General features: G+C 44.4%; 1 protein-coding gene across 3 annotated transcripts; it reads left to right on the forward strand.

Annotated features, from left to right (window-relative positions):
- The first annotated feature begins 2,296 nt into the window (after positions 1-2,296).
- Positions 2,297-18,031, forward strand: Cep20 (centrosomal protein 20). 3 transcript variants are annotated; one of them, XM_046437781.2, is made up of 5 exons: positions 2,297-2,393; positions 4,680-4,877; positions 6,677-6,761; positions 12,393-12,521; positions 15,784-18,031. In XM_046437781.2, exons 1-5 carry the CDS (start codon positions 2,327-2,329, stop codon positions 15,785-15,787), a joined length of 483 nt encoding a protein of 160 aa, XP_046293737.1. In that variant the 5' UTR covers positions 2,297-2,326; the 3' UTR covers positions 15,788-18,031. The 3 variants fall into 3 exon arrangements, 2 of the variants coding, with proteins under 2 accessions (XP_046293737.1, XP_046293810.1); XR_009226105.1 differs by lacking the exon at positions 6,677-6,761; XM_046437854.1 differs by lacking the exons at positions 12,393-12,521; positions 15,784-18,031 and having other exon boundaries at positions 6,677-6,765.
- Positions 18,032-19,972: the final 1,941 nt, after the last annotated feature.

Raw genomic sequence — 19,972 nt, forward strand, 5'->3', positions numbered from 1 at the left:
GGTCTTTTTAACTTTTTTTTTTTTTAAACTGCTACCCACTTTGAGAAATACCCCAGGAGTTGGGGCCAATGGTGCACGCCTATAATCCTGGTGATTTGGGAGGCTGAGGCAGAAGGATCCCAAGTTCAAGGCCAACCTCAGAATCTGTCTTAGAATAAAAAATAAAATGGGGGGGGCTGTGGCTGTGGCTCAGTGGTAGCGCAAGTGCCTGGTATGTGTGAAGCATGGGGTTCGATTCTCAGCACCATGTATTAAAAAAATAAAGATTTATCATCAACTAAAAAATTAAAAAATAAATAAATAAAATGGGGTGTCGATGTAACTCTGGTAGAGTGCCCCTGGATTCAATATCAATACTACTACAACTACTACAACTAATAAATAAGTAAAAATTTTTTAAAAAGAAAGACAACCTCAGGATCCAAATATATGTATAAAATATGTATTTTTTGAAACAAAAACTTCAAAGAATAATCTTCAATGTCTTCTACTTGTTACCTTGTATCTTTGACAATGTGCTGAGCACAATGGGGTCCAGAATATCTATTATTGGGCTGTCTGGCATCTTATTTATTTTTTATTGTTTTTTTTTTTAGTTATACATGACAGTAGAATTCATTTTAATATAATTATACAAACATGAAAATATCTTAATCTAATTAGGACCCCATTCTTCTGGTTGTACATGGTGATGGGATTCACCTGGTGTATTCATATGTACATAGGAAAATTATGTCAGGTTTGTTCCACTGTCTTTCCTTTTCTGTTCTTCCCTTCCTTCCCATCATTGCTCTGCCACCTTTTTTTTTTTAATTTTTATTTTTTTGGTGGGGCTGGGGATTGAACCCATAGCCTTGTGCATGTGAGGCAAGCACTCTACCAACTGAGCTAAACCCCAGCCCTCCCATCATTCCCCTTTGTCTAATCAACTGAACATCTATTATTTCCCTCTCCCCCCTTATTGTGGGTTCGCTTTCACATATTAGCAAAAACATTTCACCTCTGGTTTGGGGGATTGTCTGATTCTACTAAGCATGATAGTCTCCAGATCTATCCATTTACTAGGAAATGTCTTAAAGTCATTCTTCTTTATGGCTGAATAATGCTGCATTGTGTACGTAGACCACATTTGCTTTATCTACTCATCTCTTGAAGGGCACTTAGGTTGGTTCCATAGCTTATCAATTGTAATTGAGGTGCCATAAACGTTGACATGGCTGTGTCACTGTAATATGTTGATTTTAAATCCTTTGGATATACACCAAGGAGTGGGATAGCTGGGTCAAAGGCTTGTTCCATTCCTAGTTTTTTTGAGGAACTCCATACTACTTTCCAGAGTGGTTGCACCAATTTGCAGTCCCATCAACTGTGTATGTGCCGTACCCTTTCCCGACATCCTCACCAACATTTATTATTACTTATATTCTTGATATTTCCGGCCAGCATTTTAAAGAGTACAGTTCTAGAACCCAGGTCAATCCACGTCACTTGTATAACCAAGGCTTTCCATCTCCCTGGTGATGCAATTGGAATCATGCAACCTCACACTCAGTTTGGGACACTTCATTCCCATGTTCCTTTTCTAGGAATCTGAGAGCCTATTCCTTCATCAGTTATTTCCACAAACAGCTCTTGGATTCCATATGTGCACTGCGCAGTATTAAATGCTAGTGGAAGACGGTCGGTCGGCTTTGAAGAGAAAGAGGCCTGGATTCAGATGTCACCGCCACCATCTGCCGGGGATCTTACAGGGAAATCACGGAGCTAAGGTATGGGAAGGACTTGGCCGAACGTCAGGCTCCTAGCCGGTGCTTAACACAGTGGTTCTCAACGTGTGATTTCCCAGACCAGCAGCATCGGCGTCACCTGGGAACTTGATAGAAAGGCAAAGCCCCAGTCGGCGCCTCAGTTTCACTGAGAAGCTCCGAGGCTGGGACCCGGACGTCTCTCTTAACCAGTCTTCTAAATGGTACCGAGGCCTGCTCACTTTGAGGGCCACCGGCTGAACGGTGGTAACCATTAGCAGTTAGTACGCAAAGCGGCAGAGATGAGCAGCGGGCGGACGACGAGCGGCTCCGCAGGCTGCAGTCAAGCACCAAGGGGCCAGCAGCACCCACCGGTAAACGCTTGAACTGTCTCTGTCCCGGCTCCTCCCACCTCCCTCCTCCCGGAGCAGGACCCGCCTAGTGCGCTCGCTGATTGGTGGAGTCTCTCGTGGACTTTCGCCACTCACCCAATCCCGGAGAGCATAAACAGAGAAGGGCGGGACTGGGCTGTGCGCTTATTGGCTGTAGACCACGCCGGGGGCGGGAGGGCGGAACTGCGCATGCGCGCTTTCGCGGCGCGGCCCCGGCGGCCGTTGAAAATGGCGACTGTCGCCGAGCTGAAGACTGGTGAGTACCAGCAGGGCGGCTTGCTGGGTGGTAAGCATCGCGACTTCCACCGGTGAAGAGCACGGGCCGGAAGGAACACAGGCTGGGCCTTTGCGGGGCTCGTTCTGCGGTATCAGGGTCTGCGGGAGCGCCCGGCAGGGGTGGCGGCCGCGGCGCGCGGGCTCTGGGAGGGACGCGGAGGTCCAGCGGCGTCGAGCTGGAGCCAGAGCCCAGAACCCGCGGGCCCCTGTGCTTGCTCCCGGCCTGCACCCTGGGCCTCTGGCGCGTCTTTCTGGACCCCGCCGGGGCTGGGGAGAGGAAGGCCCGGGCGGGCTTTGCACCCGAGCTGCCCCGGGATGCAGGGTCGTGACCACTGGGCAGTCATCATTGCTGCACGCACAGCCGTCGTTGGTAGGAGCTCGGTCCTGAACGGTTGGCTAGGTTTGCTCAGGAGTCCCGGCAGCAGCCTGTGCAGGAGGTCCTCCTGTCCACCAGGAGAAACCGGGGTCAGAGTTTCCTGGTGTGGCCATTCGGAAAAGTTCCCCGAAGTACTTCTGTAGTAGTTCTGTGCATGTCATTAAGAACATTTTATGCCGTTAACTTCGAAGCAGACGTTCCGACAAGTGTTAGTGATTGTACTTGTCAGCGCCTGCGCTGGGTATGAAGCACTCCCCACGGCCTGTGTGTTGTCTGATCCATGCCCTGTAACACCTGTACCCATGGCCTGGACTGGGAAACTGAGCTGTTAACAGGGGAAGTGCCCGAAGTCATTTACCGAGGAAGAGACAGTGTGGGAACCCAGATTAGACGCACCACGATGCCAGGTCTTCATCACCGGGCAATAAACCTGCTAATGAGTCCAACCAGTTCTGGTTTTTCAGAAAACACAGGGCCTGATAACCAGTCGTTGGTAGAGAGGTGGAGAATAGGAAGCTGCATGACTTTGGGAATATGATTCCCACATCCGCGATGTGAATGTATATTGGGGACACTGTGCTGGGGAACAGTCATAAAAGAGGCATGCAACTGTCACATCAGAACAAACTGCACTGGATCTGTGGGCTCCCTCCTTGGAGAAATACACATCACACCTAATGTCGTGTGCAGTTTCAGAGAATTTAGGTATTCCATGGGGGATCAGCCAGGTCAACAACCTCTTTCTGATGGCGTTTTTATGGTGCAGTGTTCTAGGCATAACAATGAGGAGAAGAGAAAATGATATGGAACCCAGAAGGCGATTTACTCTTTGGGGACTAGGAGTGTCCTACAGTGACTTGAAGAGGGGCCCATTTACCCTGTTTTCCCCAATTCTGAATGTACTTTGTGTCCACAAGAAAGTCCATGAAATCTTGTTTGCCAAATATCTTAAATTTTATGGACGTTTTATCTTTTTTGGGAGGGAGGGGTGTCTTGTTCTTTTTCTGTGGTTCTTTGTTTTTTTGTTTTTTTGTTTTTGCATACCTCGTGTCTTGCCTGTATAGAATTCAGGCCACCTCGGGAACAAGCACCTTCATTGTTGCTTTCTTTTGTTTTTGGGGGGTGCCAGGGACTGAACTCGGGGGTACTTGCCCACTGAGCCACATCCCCAGCCCTAGTTTGAATTTTATTTAGAGACAGAGTCTCACTGAGTTGTTTGGTGCCTTGCTTTTGCTTAGGCTGGCTTTGAATTTACGATTGATCTACAGGAGTGGGCCATCACTGCGGGCCCTTTTATCTTTTTTAAGCACTCATAACTGTCATTAGAAAAAAACAAAACAAAAAAGCCCCCAAAACCGTTTCATTCAGACTGGGCCATTTCCTAAGGGTATCAAAGGCTTTTATACAAAAAACATGATACATTCCTTTCTTTATGGCGGCTAGTTTTCTTTAATCACCTTTCTGAACTGGAGTCTGTTGGAGAAGCCCAGAATCCATTTACAGTGACAAACACTCTTGGACATAGGAGAGATGGGGGAGGTAGGCTAAGTCCTGGTAAGCTAACTATACTTCTAATCCCCCCATATTTTCCCGTTTGTAGTCTCGGAGTATGTCTCAGACTACAGCCCCTGACCGCAAAGATGCTATAGGGATAAAACTGAATTCCTTCAACTGTATTCAGAGTAAATCATAACTTGGAAACTTTGTTTTTGTTTTTGTTTGTTTTTTTTATAAGCATGGTTTGTGATAGTCAATGTCATTGACCACTTTGTTACTTTGTTTAGCTCAAGGGCTGCATTTGTACTATTTACCTTTTCAACATTTTTCTTGAGAACATACCCAACAGTGACAAAATTTATAACTGAAGCATTAATATTTTATATTTAACAGTTTTAAAGGACACTTTGGAAAAAAGGGGGGTACTAGGGCATTTAAAAGCAAGGATCCGAGCTGAAGTTTTCAGTGCCCTAGATGATGATCATGAACCCCGACCAACGTTGTCTCATGAAAACCTTCTAATTAACGAATTAATTCGGGAGTATTTGGAATTCAACAAATATAAGTATACGGCATCGGTCCTCACAGCAGGTAAGTGGTCATGGTTTATCATTTGAGGCAGAATCTGTGCCTCCCTTTCCCAATTTATCCTAGAAGTCCAGTTTCATTACCAAGCAGTGTCATCTGGGTGATTGGATCAGAAAAATCATATGTGCTCTTTTCACAGCTCAAACAAAAACTTTTAAAAAATATTTATTTTTTAGCTTTTAGGTGGACACAATATCTTTATTTTATTTTTATGTGGTGCTGAGGATCGAACCCAGGGCCTCATGCATGCCAGGCAAGCTTGCTACTACTTGAGCCACATCCTCAGCCCATCAAACAAATTTTTATAAGGTTTAACATAGTACAGGAGAAAATACTAGCTAGAACTTTCCATTACAGATCCTTTAATATTAAGCATACATTTCTGCATCCCTCAGTTTGTTATAGATGGCTATATGATGCCAGTGACATCAGCTAGTTATCTTGGATTTTGGCTTCCCTAGAATGAAATTCAGTGAGGTAACCAAATTTCATATTAAATGTTTTGGCTTTAAAAAAAAGTGTAAAATTTACATACAAAAAAAATTACCTTTTTTAGTGTACAGTTCTATGGATTTTGTCAAACATGTTCAATCGTGTAACTACCACCACAGTCACAGTCGAGACACAGAACATTTCCATCACCTCAGGAGATTTTCTGGCACCCATCTGTGGCCAGCCTTGTCACTCAGCCCCGCCCTGACACTAAGTTTTTCTGTTCTGGGGTCTTCTTTTCCGGAGTATCCTGCATGGAGCATGTTGGTAAAGCCTTTTGACTCTGCTTCCCGTTGCTTGCATACTGCACCTGAGGTTCAGCCATTCTGGCTGTCCCCTGCAAGTGGCATTATCCCCAGGGAAATAGTGTGGCCCTGCCAGTTCACCTGTTTCAGTGGTTAGGCAGTTAGGTGGTCTCTAGTTTGGGGCAGTTATGAATCAAGCCCCTGTAAACATTTACTTACGAGTTTTTATGTGAACATGAATATTCATTCTCTTGGGTAAATAGCTAGGAGTAGCATTGCTGGGTTGTGTGGTAAATGTTCACAGACCTTTATAGGAAAAGGGGCCAGCTGTTTTCCAAAGTGACTACGCCATTTTACTTTCCCACCAGGGAAGTACGAGAGTTCCAGTTGCCGGTGTCCCTGCCGGCACTTGATATCAAGTCCAGTTTTACTTTTAGAATTACTGATGCCAAATGGATATATTTTTTCAAAATTGAGTTATTAGTAGTTATGTGTTTATATTTTGGTGGTGCTGGGGATTGAACCCATAGCCTTGTGCATGGGAGGCAAGCACTCTACCAACTGAGCTATACCCCCAGCCCTCCCGTCATTCCCCTTTATCTAATCAACTTTATCTAATCAACATCTATTATTTCCCTCTCCCCCTTATTGTGGGTTCGCTTCCACATATTAGCAAAAACATTTCACCTTTGGTTTGGGGGATTGTCTTATTTTACTTAGCATGATAGTCTCCAGATCTATCCATTTACTGGCAAATGTCTTAAAGTCATTCTTCTTTATGGCTGAGTAATGCTGCACTGGCTTCTCAGGAAACTGATTGAAGTATTTTCAACCCAGAATTGGGGATTTAAAAACTTAGGTTAAACTGCATTACGTTTTGCATTAACAGAATGAATTTTTCAAAGTCATAAAGTCGGTTGCAGTTGGATCTACCCTGTTTTGTTCTGTCATTAATCTTCCCAAATCTGAAAAACGTATGTGTATCTGGTAAGTTTGGTTGTTATCAAAATCACATTTGTTTTTAGATTAACAGACTCGGTGTTTTAATGAATTTTTCCCCTCCAGAATCTGGTCAACCTGCAGTTCCACTGGACAGACAGTTTCTCGTCCGTGAACTAAATGCCTTTGAAGAGTCAAAGGACAGCAAAATGTAAGAAGCTTCTTTAATGTGGGCTTTTAGCTCCTGTTGCAGGAGTCCTCCTGGCGCAGGGGGCCGTGGTTTCTCTTTAATTCAGCAGGTCTTACCCAGATCTGGTGAGCAGCAGCGAGAAGGTCCGCTCTGTTCGTGAAAATTCCTGTGGCGTCAGAGGACTGAGCGTCTCTACTATTTTTTTTTTTTTTTTCCGGTGGTGCTGGGCCTGGACCCCAGGGCCTGAATGTGCATGCTGGACATGGGCTGCGCTGACCCCCGCCCCAGCCCTCTTCTCAGGGCCACTTTCACTTGCTCTCCCTCTCGCCCGCTCTGCATCTCAAGTTCTGTCCTCGGGTTGACGCCACCTGGTGGGAGTGGGCGGCACTTTCTGGTGGTGGTTCTTTCCAGAGGGTCCCTGGGTGGGCTGAAGAGGGCTGTGGCTGGCAGGCCAGGCCCTCGCACTCCAAGCAGCCTGCCCCAGCACCTTTCCTTCTCTTTCTGAAAATTCATTGAGCTTTCAGTTCTCCCTCCTGGTGTGATGGGGTTTGGTTACCGCGAAGCGTTTGACATACGTGCCAGCTGAATTCGTGCAGTCGGTGCCCCTGATAATGTGTGCCCGGCCCTCTACTCTGAGTTGAGGCATGCGGGCCAAGAGTGGCGTCTGTGGATTTCTGATTTGAGAAGCTCAACTTCACTTGAGTTTCTGCAGTGTTTTGTAATATTGGCTTGTCTTAAAATGCTTTTTGTCATTTGTTTCTAAGACTCTTTATGTCTTAGTTTCCAGGGCTTCCTCATAGTGCTCTCAGTTTCTTTGTTGACTCTTTAGGGCTCCTTTCACCTCCGCCCGACCCCAAGTCTGCCCTCTGCTTTCCCTTCTCCTTGTCCTCCACCTCCTCTTCTGTGGCCTCTGGAGGCTCCAGCGAGGCTGCCTGCTGCTGCCTGCTTTGAACCCTAGTGGTAGGCCGGGTTTCTGCTGGCATGTCCGGAAACCAAATGGGTTATTCTTATCTCCTCAGCTCCCCGCCCCAATGGGAGCCTGCTGCAGCTGCTCAGGTCTTAACTCAGAGTCTCTCGAGGTGCGAGGTGCGGCTCTTTCTGTTCTCTACCGGTCCCTCCGCAGATCCCACTGCTTCTGCCCCTGCTGCGTCCCCTGTCCGCTCTCGTCCTGCACCCCTCTGCTCAGGAACCCTCTGACTAGTTTTTTTTTTAATCTCCAGTCACCTTCTTTTCCACCTTGTTTTACCTGCCACTGTCTTTTAACAGAGTTGTTGCATTGTTTAAAAACAACCTTGAGGATGTGACGAAGCCCCAGCGCCTCTGCCCAGCGTCTTCCCACCTGTCTCTGGTGGGATTGGCTCACACCTCACTGTGCGTTGTCCCCAGAGGACACCTTGTAACCCCAGGCTTCTCTGCCTTTGCACCAACTGTCCCTTAGCCTCGCAGCCAGGGTCACTTCCTTGTTCGTCTCACTTCCTGTGGGAGTGTCCTTTGTCACCCTGGCCCTGTTCAGGTGTTAACTTCTTTTTGACATTTTTTCTTCCTCTTCTTTCCAGGTTTCTGTGTTTAAGATTTGATTTGTACTTTTGTTATACATGTGTCTCATTTTTTTCTTAGACTTAACTGTTTATAGTTCATCTACTGGACAGGAATCTTTAAGAAAAAAGGATATGTGACATTCATTTCTATTTGTCATGGTATGTCACTGTGTTCTCTCTCTTTTTTTTTAATATACTTTTTAGATGTTGATGGGCCTTTATTATATTAATTTATTGATATGTGGTGCTGAGAATCGAACCCATTGCCTCACACATGCCAGGCAAGTGCCACCACCCAGCCCCTGTCACCATGTTCTCTACACACATGAATACACAATAAAATGCTTACTGCACTGAACCTCCATTACCCAGATAATTACTAACTATATAAAATCAGGGTTGCTTTGAAAAAGAGGAAAAAAACCTTTTTAGCTCAGTTCCATTGATGTATATTTTCTTAAAGTCCTCATGTGGGCAGTAAATGACTGTAGAAGGCTTTAGCAGCAACATTAGGCTGACTAGAAAGAAGATAATTCCATTACGCCATATTCTGAATCTAGAATTTGACCCAAATAAGTGTAGCTGGGGCTAGTGCACACCCGGACCTCGCAGTCACGTCTCCAGCTCGCACTCCACATTCGCATTCCCGCGAGCATCCAGACCCCGCTCAGTCCTGTGCTGGGAGGTCTGCTGCTCTGATGGAAGGGCCCCATGGGCATGAGACAGGAGGAGGTGACGCGCTTGCCTGCCTGCCCCTCTTAAGGTCAGACACTTCTGTGAACTGCCACAGGCTCCCGGAGGCTGAGCAGTGGCTGGAGGGGTCAGGACAGACCTCTTCAGCAGGGGGTCAGAATGTTTTAAGTGACCGTGAAAGTAGTAATTGTTGTTGAGAAAGAATGCAGACAGCACAGAGAGGCAGCTATTGAAGAGGAACAAGCTTGGCCCTCCCTGAAAGCCAGTCTCACTTCCCCAGACGCCCACCGTGGGCTCTCTCCCTTGCAGCCATTCAAACTTACGCTATATTTAAGCCTACCCATTGTACTTTCTCCTGCCTGTGCAGGGGGTGTATTTGCCACTTGTTTTTCATCCCAGAGTATATAAATCTTTTTTTCTAAATAAGATTATAAATTATTTCAGCTGTACAGAGCAGTGCGGAGTCATGCAGCAGACGCTGAGTTCCTTCCCCTCCGGCTTGGAACCTTACGCTTTGTCTTTGAGTTTTTTAACTACATAAATATTAAGGGTATCTTTGAAGGCCACCTTCCCCCATTTCCCCTCCCCCGGCAAAACTGTTTCCCCTTTCTGTTTTAAACAACTTTGTAGTGTTCTGTGTACCATAAATGATTGGCACCTGCTCCTATCTGTGGACATTTAGGTTGTTTCCAGTGTTTTGCTATTGCACCAGATACCGCAGTGGATGTTGTTGGTTCACTTAAAAGTGTCTGAGAACCCATTGTGTGTCAGACACTGTTGTAGGCTCTGGGGACAGCAGTATGCATTGTTTTCTGCAGTGTTGTCTGGGAACCAACCATGCCCAAAGCGTGATCCACAGAATAGTTGTCCTACGAGCGTCACCACAAAAGAGATTTTGAGCAGGAAGCCACCATACCACTTCCCTTCTTGGAGATTCATGATCACCTTATTAGGACAATTGCTCTGAAAAATCCTGTAATTCAAAGAGCCATTGTTACCTAACCTGTTTGGCAGAGGGACCAATTTTGGCATAAGTATTCACATCCTGTAAAGCCAGAGTTCATGGGTATAGTTTGATAGCTGTACTTAAACACTGAGTTGTTAAAGCAGTGGGTAACACTTTAGAAAGCATATATTTTGACAAATTTTGAAAAGTATAGAAAACTGGCAGAGTAGAAATGGTGGGAGTGGTAATTTGGAGTAGTCTACGTGTGACTTGGGGCGGGCCGGGAGGTAAGGTGGCATCCAGTTCAGGACCTTGGTTTGCCCGTAGCACTAGGGAATGAACCCTGATACAGTCTTCCTGGCTCTTGGTAGTTTTGATATACTTGCTGCAGATGAAAGGATTAAGAAGTAAGTGACGGCTTTACTTCCAAAAATTTAGGGAAATTCTTCAAGCTCTACTTTTGCTGAGTTTAGTGATTTGCGTTTGCCAAGTTTGCCATCCCCCCGTAGCACTCGGGTTATTCACTTAGTACAGATCTTCTGTGCTAGTTCTGAAACCCTTAGGGCTGCTGGGTCTTGAAAGTCCAGAAGTTTTCATAGATAATATGTTAGGTCAAACCCTGCCACCAAATGAGGGTGTGCCAACCTTATGAAGAAAGTTCCAGTTTTGAGAGGTTTGATTTTTCAGTATTGTATGTGAGGCTGTACTTTAAATGATCTTTTTAAAACTTATTTTAAAAAATGACTCTTAATATCCATGAAATTGCAAGTTAAATGTGTTAGTTATATACAAGTTAGAATACTTGATTTTTTTAAAAAATTTCAATCTTTTGTCAATCTTATCCATATTTAAAATATAAAAATTTAAACATTTAACAATCATCTTAACAAATTAATACTTGGGGAAAGACTGGCTTAAAATAATAGGAGACGTATCTTTTAATTGCTAGGTGAGGCCTGTCTAAGAAAGGGTTGGGACTCCTCTTAGAGAAACCTCCTTTCCTGCTTTCCTGGTAACATGGAGAAATTGCTTTGATATGCAATTATTTATTGCTGCCTAAGCGACTGCCCAGAATCTGATGACTTAAAACAAATGTTTATCATTGTCTGTAGCGAATGTGGGGAATGGGCATAGCTGGAGAGTCGAGCTCAGGCTCCCTCCTGAGGCTGCGGCGTCTGGGCTTGCTGGGGCTGGGAGGTGTGCTTCCCGTCTGCTCTCGGTTGCCAGCTGTTGATGGGCAGGAGGCCTCAGCTCCTTGCTCTTCATTCCCAGGGGGCTGCTGGAGAGTCCTTGGGAGTCGACCTTCCCCTAGAGAGAAAGCAAGGAGGTAGACACTGTCACTCTCCATCTTATTCCTTGTGTGGGAACTGAGACCAGTTCTCAGGGAGGGCAGTTTGGTTCCAGTTTCAAAGGACTTGTTCATGCTTTGAACCATACTAGCTGGTAAGTAGGTGGATATCTAAAAAAATAAGTCAAGTTCATTGTATTTTCAAGGATGCAATTAAAAACATTTCTGTATTGTCAACAGAGCAGCTTTCATTGATGCAAAGGCACTGATATCAATTCCTGGGTGGCATATTTCTAGAAAAAGTATGGGACTTGGGGTATAAATATGAACTTTATTAATCTCTGGGCTGTGGATTTCTCATTCACAAATTGATGATAATGGTTATGACATCACAAAGGGAGGATAAAATGAAGAGGAGTAGGAGTGTTTGGTGAACAATTCAGCTGCCACGTGTGTGCCGGGCAAGCCCTAAGCACTCAGTGCGTGGCGTTTGGGCCTGTGCTTTCCCCACCTCAGGTGGCAAAGCCAGTATTGGAGCCCTGGCTGTCTGGATGTGTGATGTTTTCTGGGCCCTGATTTATTCAACAGGCATTTGCTGTCCTATTATCAGGCAGAGTCAGATACTGGGAGGTATATGGACTTGGAGTTTAAAAGCTGAATTCCTATGAATTGATTCATAGTATTTCAGTTTATATGAATTTTAAGTTGTTCACATGTTTTCTCTGGGTTTTAAATTTTCCTTCAATTGGTACTTTTAAATTTAAGAGTATGAATAGTTCACAACTCAAATAATAATCATACACTATTTTCTTAATATTATTTTTTGATACTGGGGATTGAGCCCAGGGGTGCTTTACCACTGAACCACATCCCCAGCCTTTTGTTTTTGAGAAAGGGTCTCACTAAATTGCCGAGGCTGGCCTTGAACTTATGATAATCCTGCCTCAGCTCCTGAATCACGGGGATCATAGGCATGCACCACTGCTTATAGAACTGTTTTTTTTTTTTTTCCAGCGTCCCGGTTTTATTGCAAACTCGGGCTGCACCGGGTAGATATAGAACTGTTTTTAAGCCTAGTGAATTACTTGGCCATTTTGGTGTCAGAGGTTATCTTTTAAAGAATAAATGTTTTTAGTTGTCCCTTTTATGTCAAATTAATTGATTTTTTTGTTTTCTTCCTGCTACAGACCTCTTTTATATGGAATTTTGGCTCATTTCTTGCATGGAACTAAGGACGGTGTCCCAAACACCTTTCTGAAAGAGTCTTCACTTCAGCCTTCAAACCCAAATCTTGTCAGACAGAAGAAGGCCGATGGGTAAGAGGTTCCTGAGGTTCCTCTTTTAGCTTTAATAAGTGTGTTTTCTTCCTGTGCATTTGTATCCTTGAAGGAGTTTTTCCTGAGCTTTTGAGCCGTAGTTTAATTTCACTTATGTCTAATACAGTGAGCTTATGTTACTCAACCTTCAAGAAATACTTTTTGGAAAGAAAATTTTAAAAAGAGTAGGGGAATAACTGGGAAAGTTTATATGTGTGTGTGTGTGTGTGTGTGTGTGTACACACATACATGTAAATTCATATACACACACAAAAGTTTTGCAAAACCCGATTTTTATTTATAGTCCTTGGAGCACTGCAGATCTGTATACTGCAAAAGTAGTTTTTTTACCAAGGGATCTGCCGTAGTCTGTCTGGCTGCAGCAAAATAACCGGGGGGTGACGAATAACTTTGTATGTTGATACAGCAGGAGTAGGAGCCGTTTATTGCAGGACAGGAGCAGTATTTATACATTCCACATAGCTTATCTAATTAGCATAAACTAGATACATCAGTCAACCAATAAGGAATTTCCACACTTAATGGCTTGTTTTTGTTACTTCTCAAACCATTCCCTCTGGCATTTTGCCAGGCACCATCCAGACTTGTTTACAGACTCTAACATTCCCCTGGCAAAATGCCAGGTGTTATTTTTGACTTGTTTACAGACTCTAACATTATCATTTTTTTCTGTCCAGGAGCGAAACACAGATGGAGAAGTCATGGGCCATGTGTCCTTTGCATTTTCAGGATTTTTTTTTTTTTTTTTTTTTTTTACAGTAGATGGTGGTTATTTTGACAAATAATGGATTCTTAGAATGACTTGATCTTTTTTTTCAGAATGCTTGCTGTTAAAATGAGCTTTCAGTTGTTCAGTTACATCAGTAGTGGAGCCTCCGTTTTTGGATTGCATTTTAGCTGAGTTTCTAGCCGTGGTAGAGAGCTCATCGCTCTGCCCACTCCTACCACTAGTTCTTCTGTGTGGGCACGTAAAGTAGAATTGCTGGTCACAGTGTACGCATGTTGAAAACCAGCACAAATTGTTTACACACTTCCCAGGAATATGTGACTCTATCCGTTTGTTCCAGTGGATCTGGGTGACACATGAGCACTTGTTACACAGCAATCGCAAGACATTGTATTAGTCCCGGGAAGAAAGAGAGCCTCTTGAGAAATAAGCCTTTCTGGCTCGTAAGCTTCTTATAATCAGCCTCTTAACATTCCTGCTAGTGACAGGTACTTCCTGACCAAGTTCTGTTCAGAGGTGGAAGGCACTGATGAGCTCCTGCTGTCTTACACCACACAGGGATGGACACGGAGGGAAAGAAGGGGCAAGAGACAAAGTGCCAAAAGTATCGTAGAATCGGCTTCAAGGCAGTAAAGCAGCTTTGGGTGCCTGTTCTGTGGCAAGCTCCATAGAAAGCCCAGCAGTGAGGGTGACCACTGATCCAGTGGACAAGAATGATGACTTGCAAATTATTTTCTTGGCACAACAGTGATTTCTTTGTGCAATGACTTGAAGCACTGTCAGCCACATGTTGCGTCATGTTTCAGGAACACGGTTCAGCAGTCCACTCGCTTTCTTAGCCTGCATACCTGCACGTCTGGAGCTGCGTCACTCTTACCTGACAGCACTGAGGAGGTCGCAGAAATAGTAAAGTGACCACTCTGCAAGCCACACGCCTTATCACTGCACCAGCCCATCCGGATGCAAGACAAGACATCAAACAAAATCTGCTTCCATTTGAAAATAAGCCCAAAGCCTGCCAAGATGGAAGCACACCTCATAAGAGCTTTCAGAGTGGGGGAAACCCCTCCGAGAGCGCAGCTCACTGTCCTGCTGCTGCTGACCCTTGCCACCTTGCAGGCAAAGAAGTTTTTGCTCCGAATAAAGACAAGATGTTTAGAGAAAACCTTTATCAGCTCGACTTTATACAAAAATGCAGACTCCATTTTCTAGAACGTGACTTTTCTAGAAGACCTAACATCATTGTGCTCTAAGGAACTTGTTCATTTTGTTCTGTCAACAAAGTTGCCCAAATGTGGGGAGAGAGAGATCTCCATCTGTTATCCAGACTGGAGAGGTCCTAGTCCTAAGGCTGCTCAGCCTTTGGTGACATTCAACTCTGGGAGATGTCACCTCTTCTTAAGGATTTGAAAACCAAGTGTGGATTTTTGGTACTAAATCTGCATTTTTCTTTTTTTTTTCTTTTTTTTTTTTTTTAATTTTTTATTGTTGGCTGTTCAAAACATTACATAGTTCTTGATATATCATATTTCACAATTTGATTCAAGTGGGTTATGAGCTCCCATTTTTACCCCATATACAGATTGCAGAATCACATCAGTTACACATCCATTGATTTACATATTGCCATACTAGTGTCTGTTGTATTCTGCTGCCTTTCCTATCCTCTACTATGCATTTTTCTAATTGCTTGCCTAAATTTGTATTTTCTTAAAAGAATTGACACAAGAAAGGCTCTGTCAGCTGTGGCAGTGCTGGGCTGGGCAGAAGTGCCCCCTTTACTGTGGCCAGAGCACTGCAGGAGTCACAGAAGCCTCCTGGAGCTTTCTTGTCTTGTTTTGGGGCTTTTGAAAACATTTTCCACGGTTCCAGGAGTTTTCGAATCTCGGTAGGAAGATGTGAATGTGCCCATGTTTTTCTTGCCACCAGAGGGCGCTGCTGGGAGGCGCTTGTGTCTGAAGGTCTTGTTTCTGATGGAAGAGCCCTGGCGCCCTCAGCCGCTGACCCACCACTTGTCCTCCTCCCTCGTGAATTCCATTCCTTACAAATAAGAGGGAGGCCTGGAACTCATCACGCAGGGGTTTCCTCCAGCCTGCCTCCTTCACTTAAAAAAAAAAAAAGGGGCAAGAAACACTTTTGAATAGTTAGCCCCGAGGACTGAACATTTCTGACTTCCTCAGTAGGTTTAAGAAGTGCACTTAAAGGTAGGTGCAGTGGTGCAGGCCTGCGATCCCGGCCCCTTGGGTAGCTGAGGCTCACAAGTTCCAGGCCAGCCTAGGAAACCTTAGCAAGGCCCTGTCTCAAAATTAAAAAATAAAAGGGGCTGGGGATTTGACTTATTCCTAGGTTCAAGCCCCAATACCAAAAAAAAAAAAAAAAAGATTTTTTTTTTCATCATCTTAAGCCATCTTCAGAACTCATCAAAGAGTGCATGACAACATTGGAAAATACGTGCAGGTGTGGCCACCCCTGTGGCTTGGGATACATGTTGACATGTGCTTCTGCTCATTCCAGGTGACCACCAGGAAAGGAGAGGGATGAAGGCACCAACACTGAGGCTGTCCCCCTTTCTCAAGCCGTGAAGAGATGACACTTCGATGCAGAGTATCTTTTATCTTAAAATTGTGTGTATTAAGTAACGAATTTATCATTCCAGAGTTACCATTTTGTAGAAATTTGAGTTTCTGCAAAATACTTGACCCCTCATGTTTTACTGCATTTGTGAATAAAAGCTAACTCTGTCATCTAGCTTATTGGATGTGACTGGAAAGAAGGTGCATGGTTTTTACGAAGTAGTTTAAAGGTCCAGAAGTTCATGAAAAAGGCGCAAGGGCTTTTAGAACTTTGTACCTTCTTCTAAAAAAAGTTCTAGGCCGTTATCCACATGTTCTGCTCCTTGACATGCACATTAATTAAATTTCCTTCAGTTGGAATCATGTGAACTTGTAGGAAAATTCATTCATGACTTAAAGAATATTAAAACCAAAACTAATTTCCTGTACAGTTTGATTTTTCTTAAAGGACCTATTTTTCAGAAAACCACTCATGATTCAGCTTAAATGTCTGAATTACTACCTAAAGTTTAGTTTGTAAATAGATAACCAAGTACTTTTTCTTTCCTTAGTCCATTTTGGCTTCCGCTGGAAAATTTAATTAAAAGGTAGAGGGGGAAATAATTCTTTTAACATGCTATAAGTAAAACAAAGAGTTTATTTTGTTTTATTAAGAATGTAAAATAAGGGGGGCTGGGTTTGTGGCTCAGTGGTAGAGCGCTCACCTAGCACGGGCGGGACCCAGGTTCTATCCTCAGCAGCACATAAAAATAAAGGCATTGTGTTGTGTCCATCTACACCTAAAAATATATATATTAAAAAAAAAAAAAGAATGTAAAATAAGGGGCTGGGGTTGTGGCTTAGTGACTGAGCCCTTGCCTCATGTGTGTGAGGCACAGGGTTTGATCCTCAGCATCACATGAAATAAATAAATAAATGCAAAGATATTGTGTCCACCTACAACTAAAAAAAGAACGTGAAATGACATGAAGTGACAGGCTTTAGGGAAATACCAGAAGGAGCTTTCCCTAGAGGCACTGTTGAAGCCCCGCGTGGCCCGGGTCGTGCAGTTAAGACTGCTGAGGGACGCGCGCCTTCCTGCGCAGGCTCTGGAAGTCATTTTGAATGTCCGTGTGTCTCCAGAAGCCCCTTTGATCGTTGCTAAGGAAGTCTCGTGGTGTGGAGTTTCACTAAGACAGCTCTCAGGGTAGCCTGCTCGTGGTGCAGAGTCGTGGGGCGCTGGAACTCAGAGCGCCTGGACGTGACCGTCTAGCCGCGTGCTTCCCACGGGAGAATCTGAGGGCTGTGGCTGGTGCCGCTGTCACCATCCTTGGGGTGCTGGGTATGTGCTAACTTTGAAAATGACAGAAACCTTTGATTTTTATATTTGATGATGTTAATTGTATTTACTCCTTACAGATTAAAAATTTTTATCTAAACACAAATCACCATTGTTTTTCATTTTTATTTTATTGTGTTTGGGCTGGAGCTCGGGGCCCCAGGCTTTCTAGGCAGGTGCTCTACCACTGAGCTACCCAGCCCATCAGAAACTACTAATGAAACCCCTTGAAACTGTATTTTATAAGTCAAAAGATTTTGACAGCTGGGCGCAGTGGCTCATGCCTGTCATCCCAGTGGCTTGGGAGGCTGAGGCAGGAGGATCTTGAGTTCAAAGCCAGCCTCAGCAACAGCAAAGTTCTAAGCAACTCAGTGAGACCCTGTCTCTAAATGAAATACAAAATAGGGCTGGGGATGGGGCTCAGTGGTCTAGTGCCCCTGAGTTCAATCCCTGGTACCCCCCCCCCCAAAAAAAAAGATTTTGAGAGCCCTGTTTGTGGGTTAAAATTATATCTGTAGATGCAGAGTCTTGTAAGGGCCCATTTTCACTTTTAAATCTGTAATGTCTGATTACAATTATGAATTCCATTGTATCATATGTGGGAATATAAAGATCTGACTTTTCCCAGCAGTCTTGGTTCACATCCAAGTTGTTGTCACTAAGTTTACCTCAGGAATTGCAATCATGTAGATTAAGGAAAAATGCTGGAGTTGATGATTTTGGATACTGTTGAAAAACCATCATAATGAAAGCTGACCAGAACTGTCACCGGTGTTGTAGCCTTCTGTGTGCATTACTCTGTAACTCCTGTGCCTGGGCAACTTTTATACTTTCAATATATCATTTAATTAAAAAAATTTTAAGCAACTCACCTTTGTGCAGAGGGTGTTTGTATCGCTGCTGTGTGGTCAAGAGCTGGGCACAGAAACAGAAGAAGGACCTGGTGGCTCTCCCGCTGCCTGTCGGGGTCCTCATGGTGGAGAACCAGGAGTAGGGGCTGGGGTCTGTGTCCTGGGCTTCAGCCCTGTCACCCTGCAGCAGCTATTCCCAGGGTGCAGTGGGGGGCCTGTGCCAGTCCCTCGGGGGGGTAGCATGATAATGGGGGGCAGGGGTGGTTTGAAAACATTTATATTTGGAAAAGAAAAGACAAGGGCTGGGGATGTGGCTCAAGCGGTAGCGCGCTCGCCTGGCATGCGTGCGGCCCGGGTTCGATCCTCAGCACCACATACAAACAAAGATGTTGTCCGCCAAATACTAAAAAATAAATATTAAAAAAAAAAAAATTCTCTCTCTCTCTACCTCTATCTCTCTCACTCTCTCTTTAAAAAAAAAAAAAGAAAAAGAAAAGACAAAACATTCACTGAGAATTTTATTATCCAAAAAGAAGGACTTCGTGTTAAAAAATCTGCCCTAGAAATTTCCATACTTGAGATTTTTCAATAGTGTCAGTTTTTAATCCAGGAGCTCAAAAAGGCAGTGCCTGAGCAGGGAGACACTGGGGGAAAGAAAATCGAGCACAAATGGATTCAAGGAAAGAGAGAGCTCCATAGTGCTGGTGGGTTCCCTGGGCTTGGGAGAAGTTGGGGGAAAATGTTGGATTTACACAAAAATCAAATGGGAAAGTGGAACAGAAGGGATTTAGGGAGGTGGAGATTTAAAACGTGGACAGTCCAAAAATCCAGAGCCCCAGGCTCAGAGGGCATTTGAAGATGATGAACAGGCTTGGCATATGTATTTGCATAGAATAAACGAATCGCTTTATAATTACGTGCGAGTACACATTTGTGTGTGGCTCACGAGCCTGTGTGACTGTGTAACCTTGATGAGTTCTTTTAGCCTAAAGCCAAGTGCACAGGAAGGATCGAGTTGTGACAATCTGCCTTTAGAGGTCCTTGGTATGTGACGTTTGTAACAACTGTTAGGCATAGACTATGATCTCCGTGGATTTTTAAAAAAGAAAATGAAGGAAAACTACCTTCTTAAAAGTAGATGATATTGTTTAGAGCAGTTGCAGATGGCAGCTAAATAGAAAGGAAGTGCCCTCTCCTCCCTGCCCCCAGGGACGAGCAGCCTCCGCATCTCTGTCATTGTGGACGGTCCATGGTTGCGTTAGGGACCACTTGGTGTCTGTCCTGTGGTTTTGGACAAACGTGTACTCACATGTGTTCACAGTATAGTGTTAGACAGCAAGTTCCCCCCACACCCTCTGTGCTGGGCTTTCCTCTGCCTTTTGCAGAGACTCTAGCTGGAGACATTCAGTCTGGCTTCTTTCACCCAGGACCCTGCATGAGTTCCCCTCTGCTTCATGATTTGAAAGCTCATTTCTTTTTAGTCTTGAGTAGTATTCCACTGTTATTTGTCCATCCCCCACTTGGGACATAGTAGTTGCTTCCAAGGTTGGGCAGTTTGAACAAAGCTGCTACAAACATCCATGTGCAGGTTGGGTTTTTTGTTTTTGTTTTTGTGTTGGACATAAGTTTTCAACTCCTTTGGATAAATTCCTAAAAAGCGTCACTGGCTGGATCATATGGTAAGAAAATGTTTGGTTTTGTAAAAAATGATTTTTGTTGAGACTCTTGGGACCCTTTCCTAAGATAGTGGTAGAGAATCTACAGTTACTGGGAGGCCAGAGTTGGAAACTGGTGACAAGGAGGGTGGCAGGTCACTACCCAGTGCAGTCTTACACCTGGAGAAGCGTGGGGCCGCCTGGCTGAGCGGAAGTGCTCTGGGCAGTGCAGGGGGCACAGTTGTGCTGTGGTCAGGAATCTTGGGCCAGGTGGACTTGAGATGATACCTGGGGCCTATTAAGTAT

This window comes from Marmota monax, unplaced genomic scaffold (assembly GCF_021218885.2).
Source record: "Marmota monax isolate L192 unplaced genomic scaffold, Marmota_monax_Labrador192_F-V1.1 WCK01_AAM20220418_F8-fsc00035, whole genome shotgun sequence".
Lineage (NCBI taxonomy): Eukaryota > Metazoa > Chordata > Mammalia > Rodentia > Sciuridae > Marmota > Marmota monax.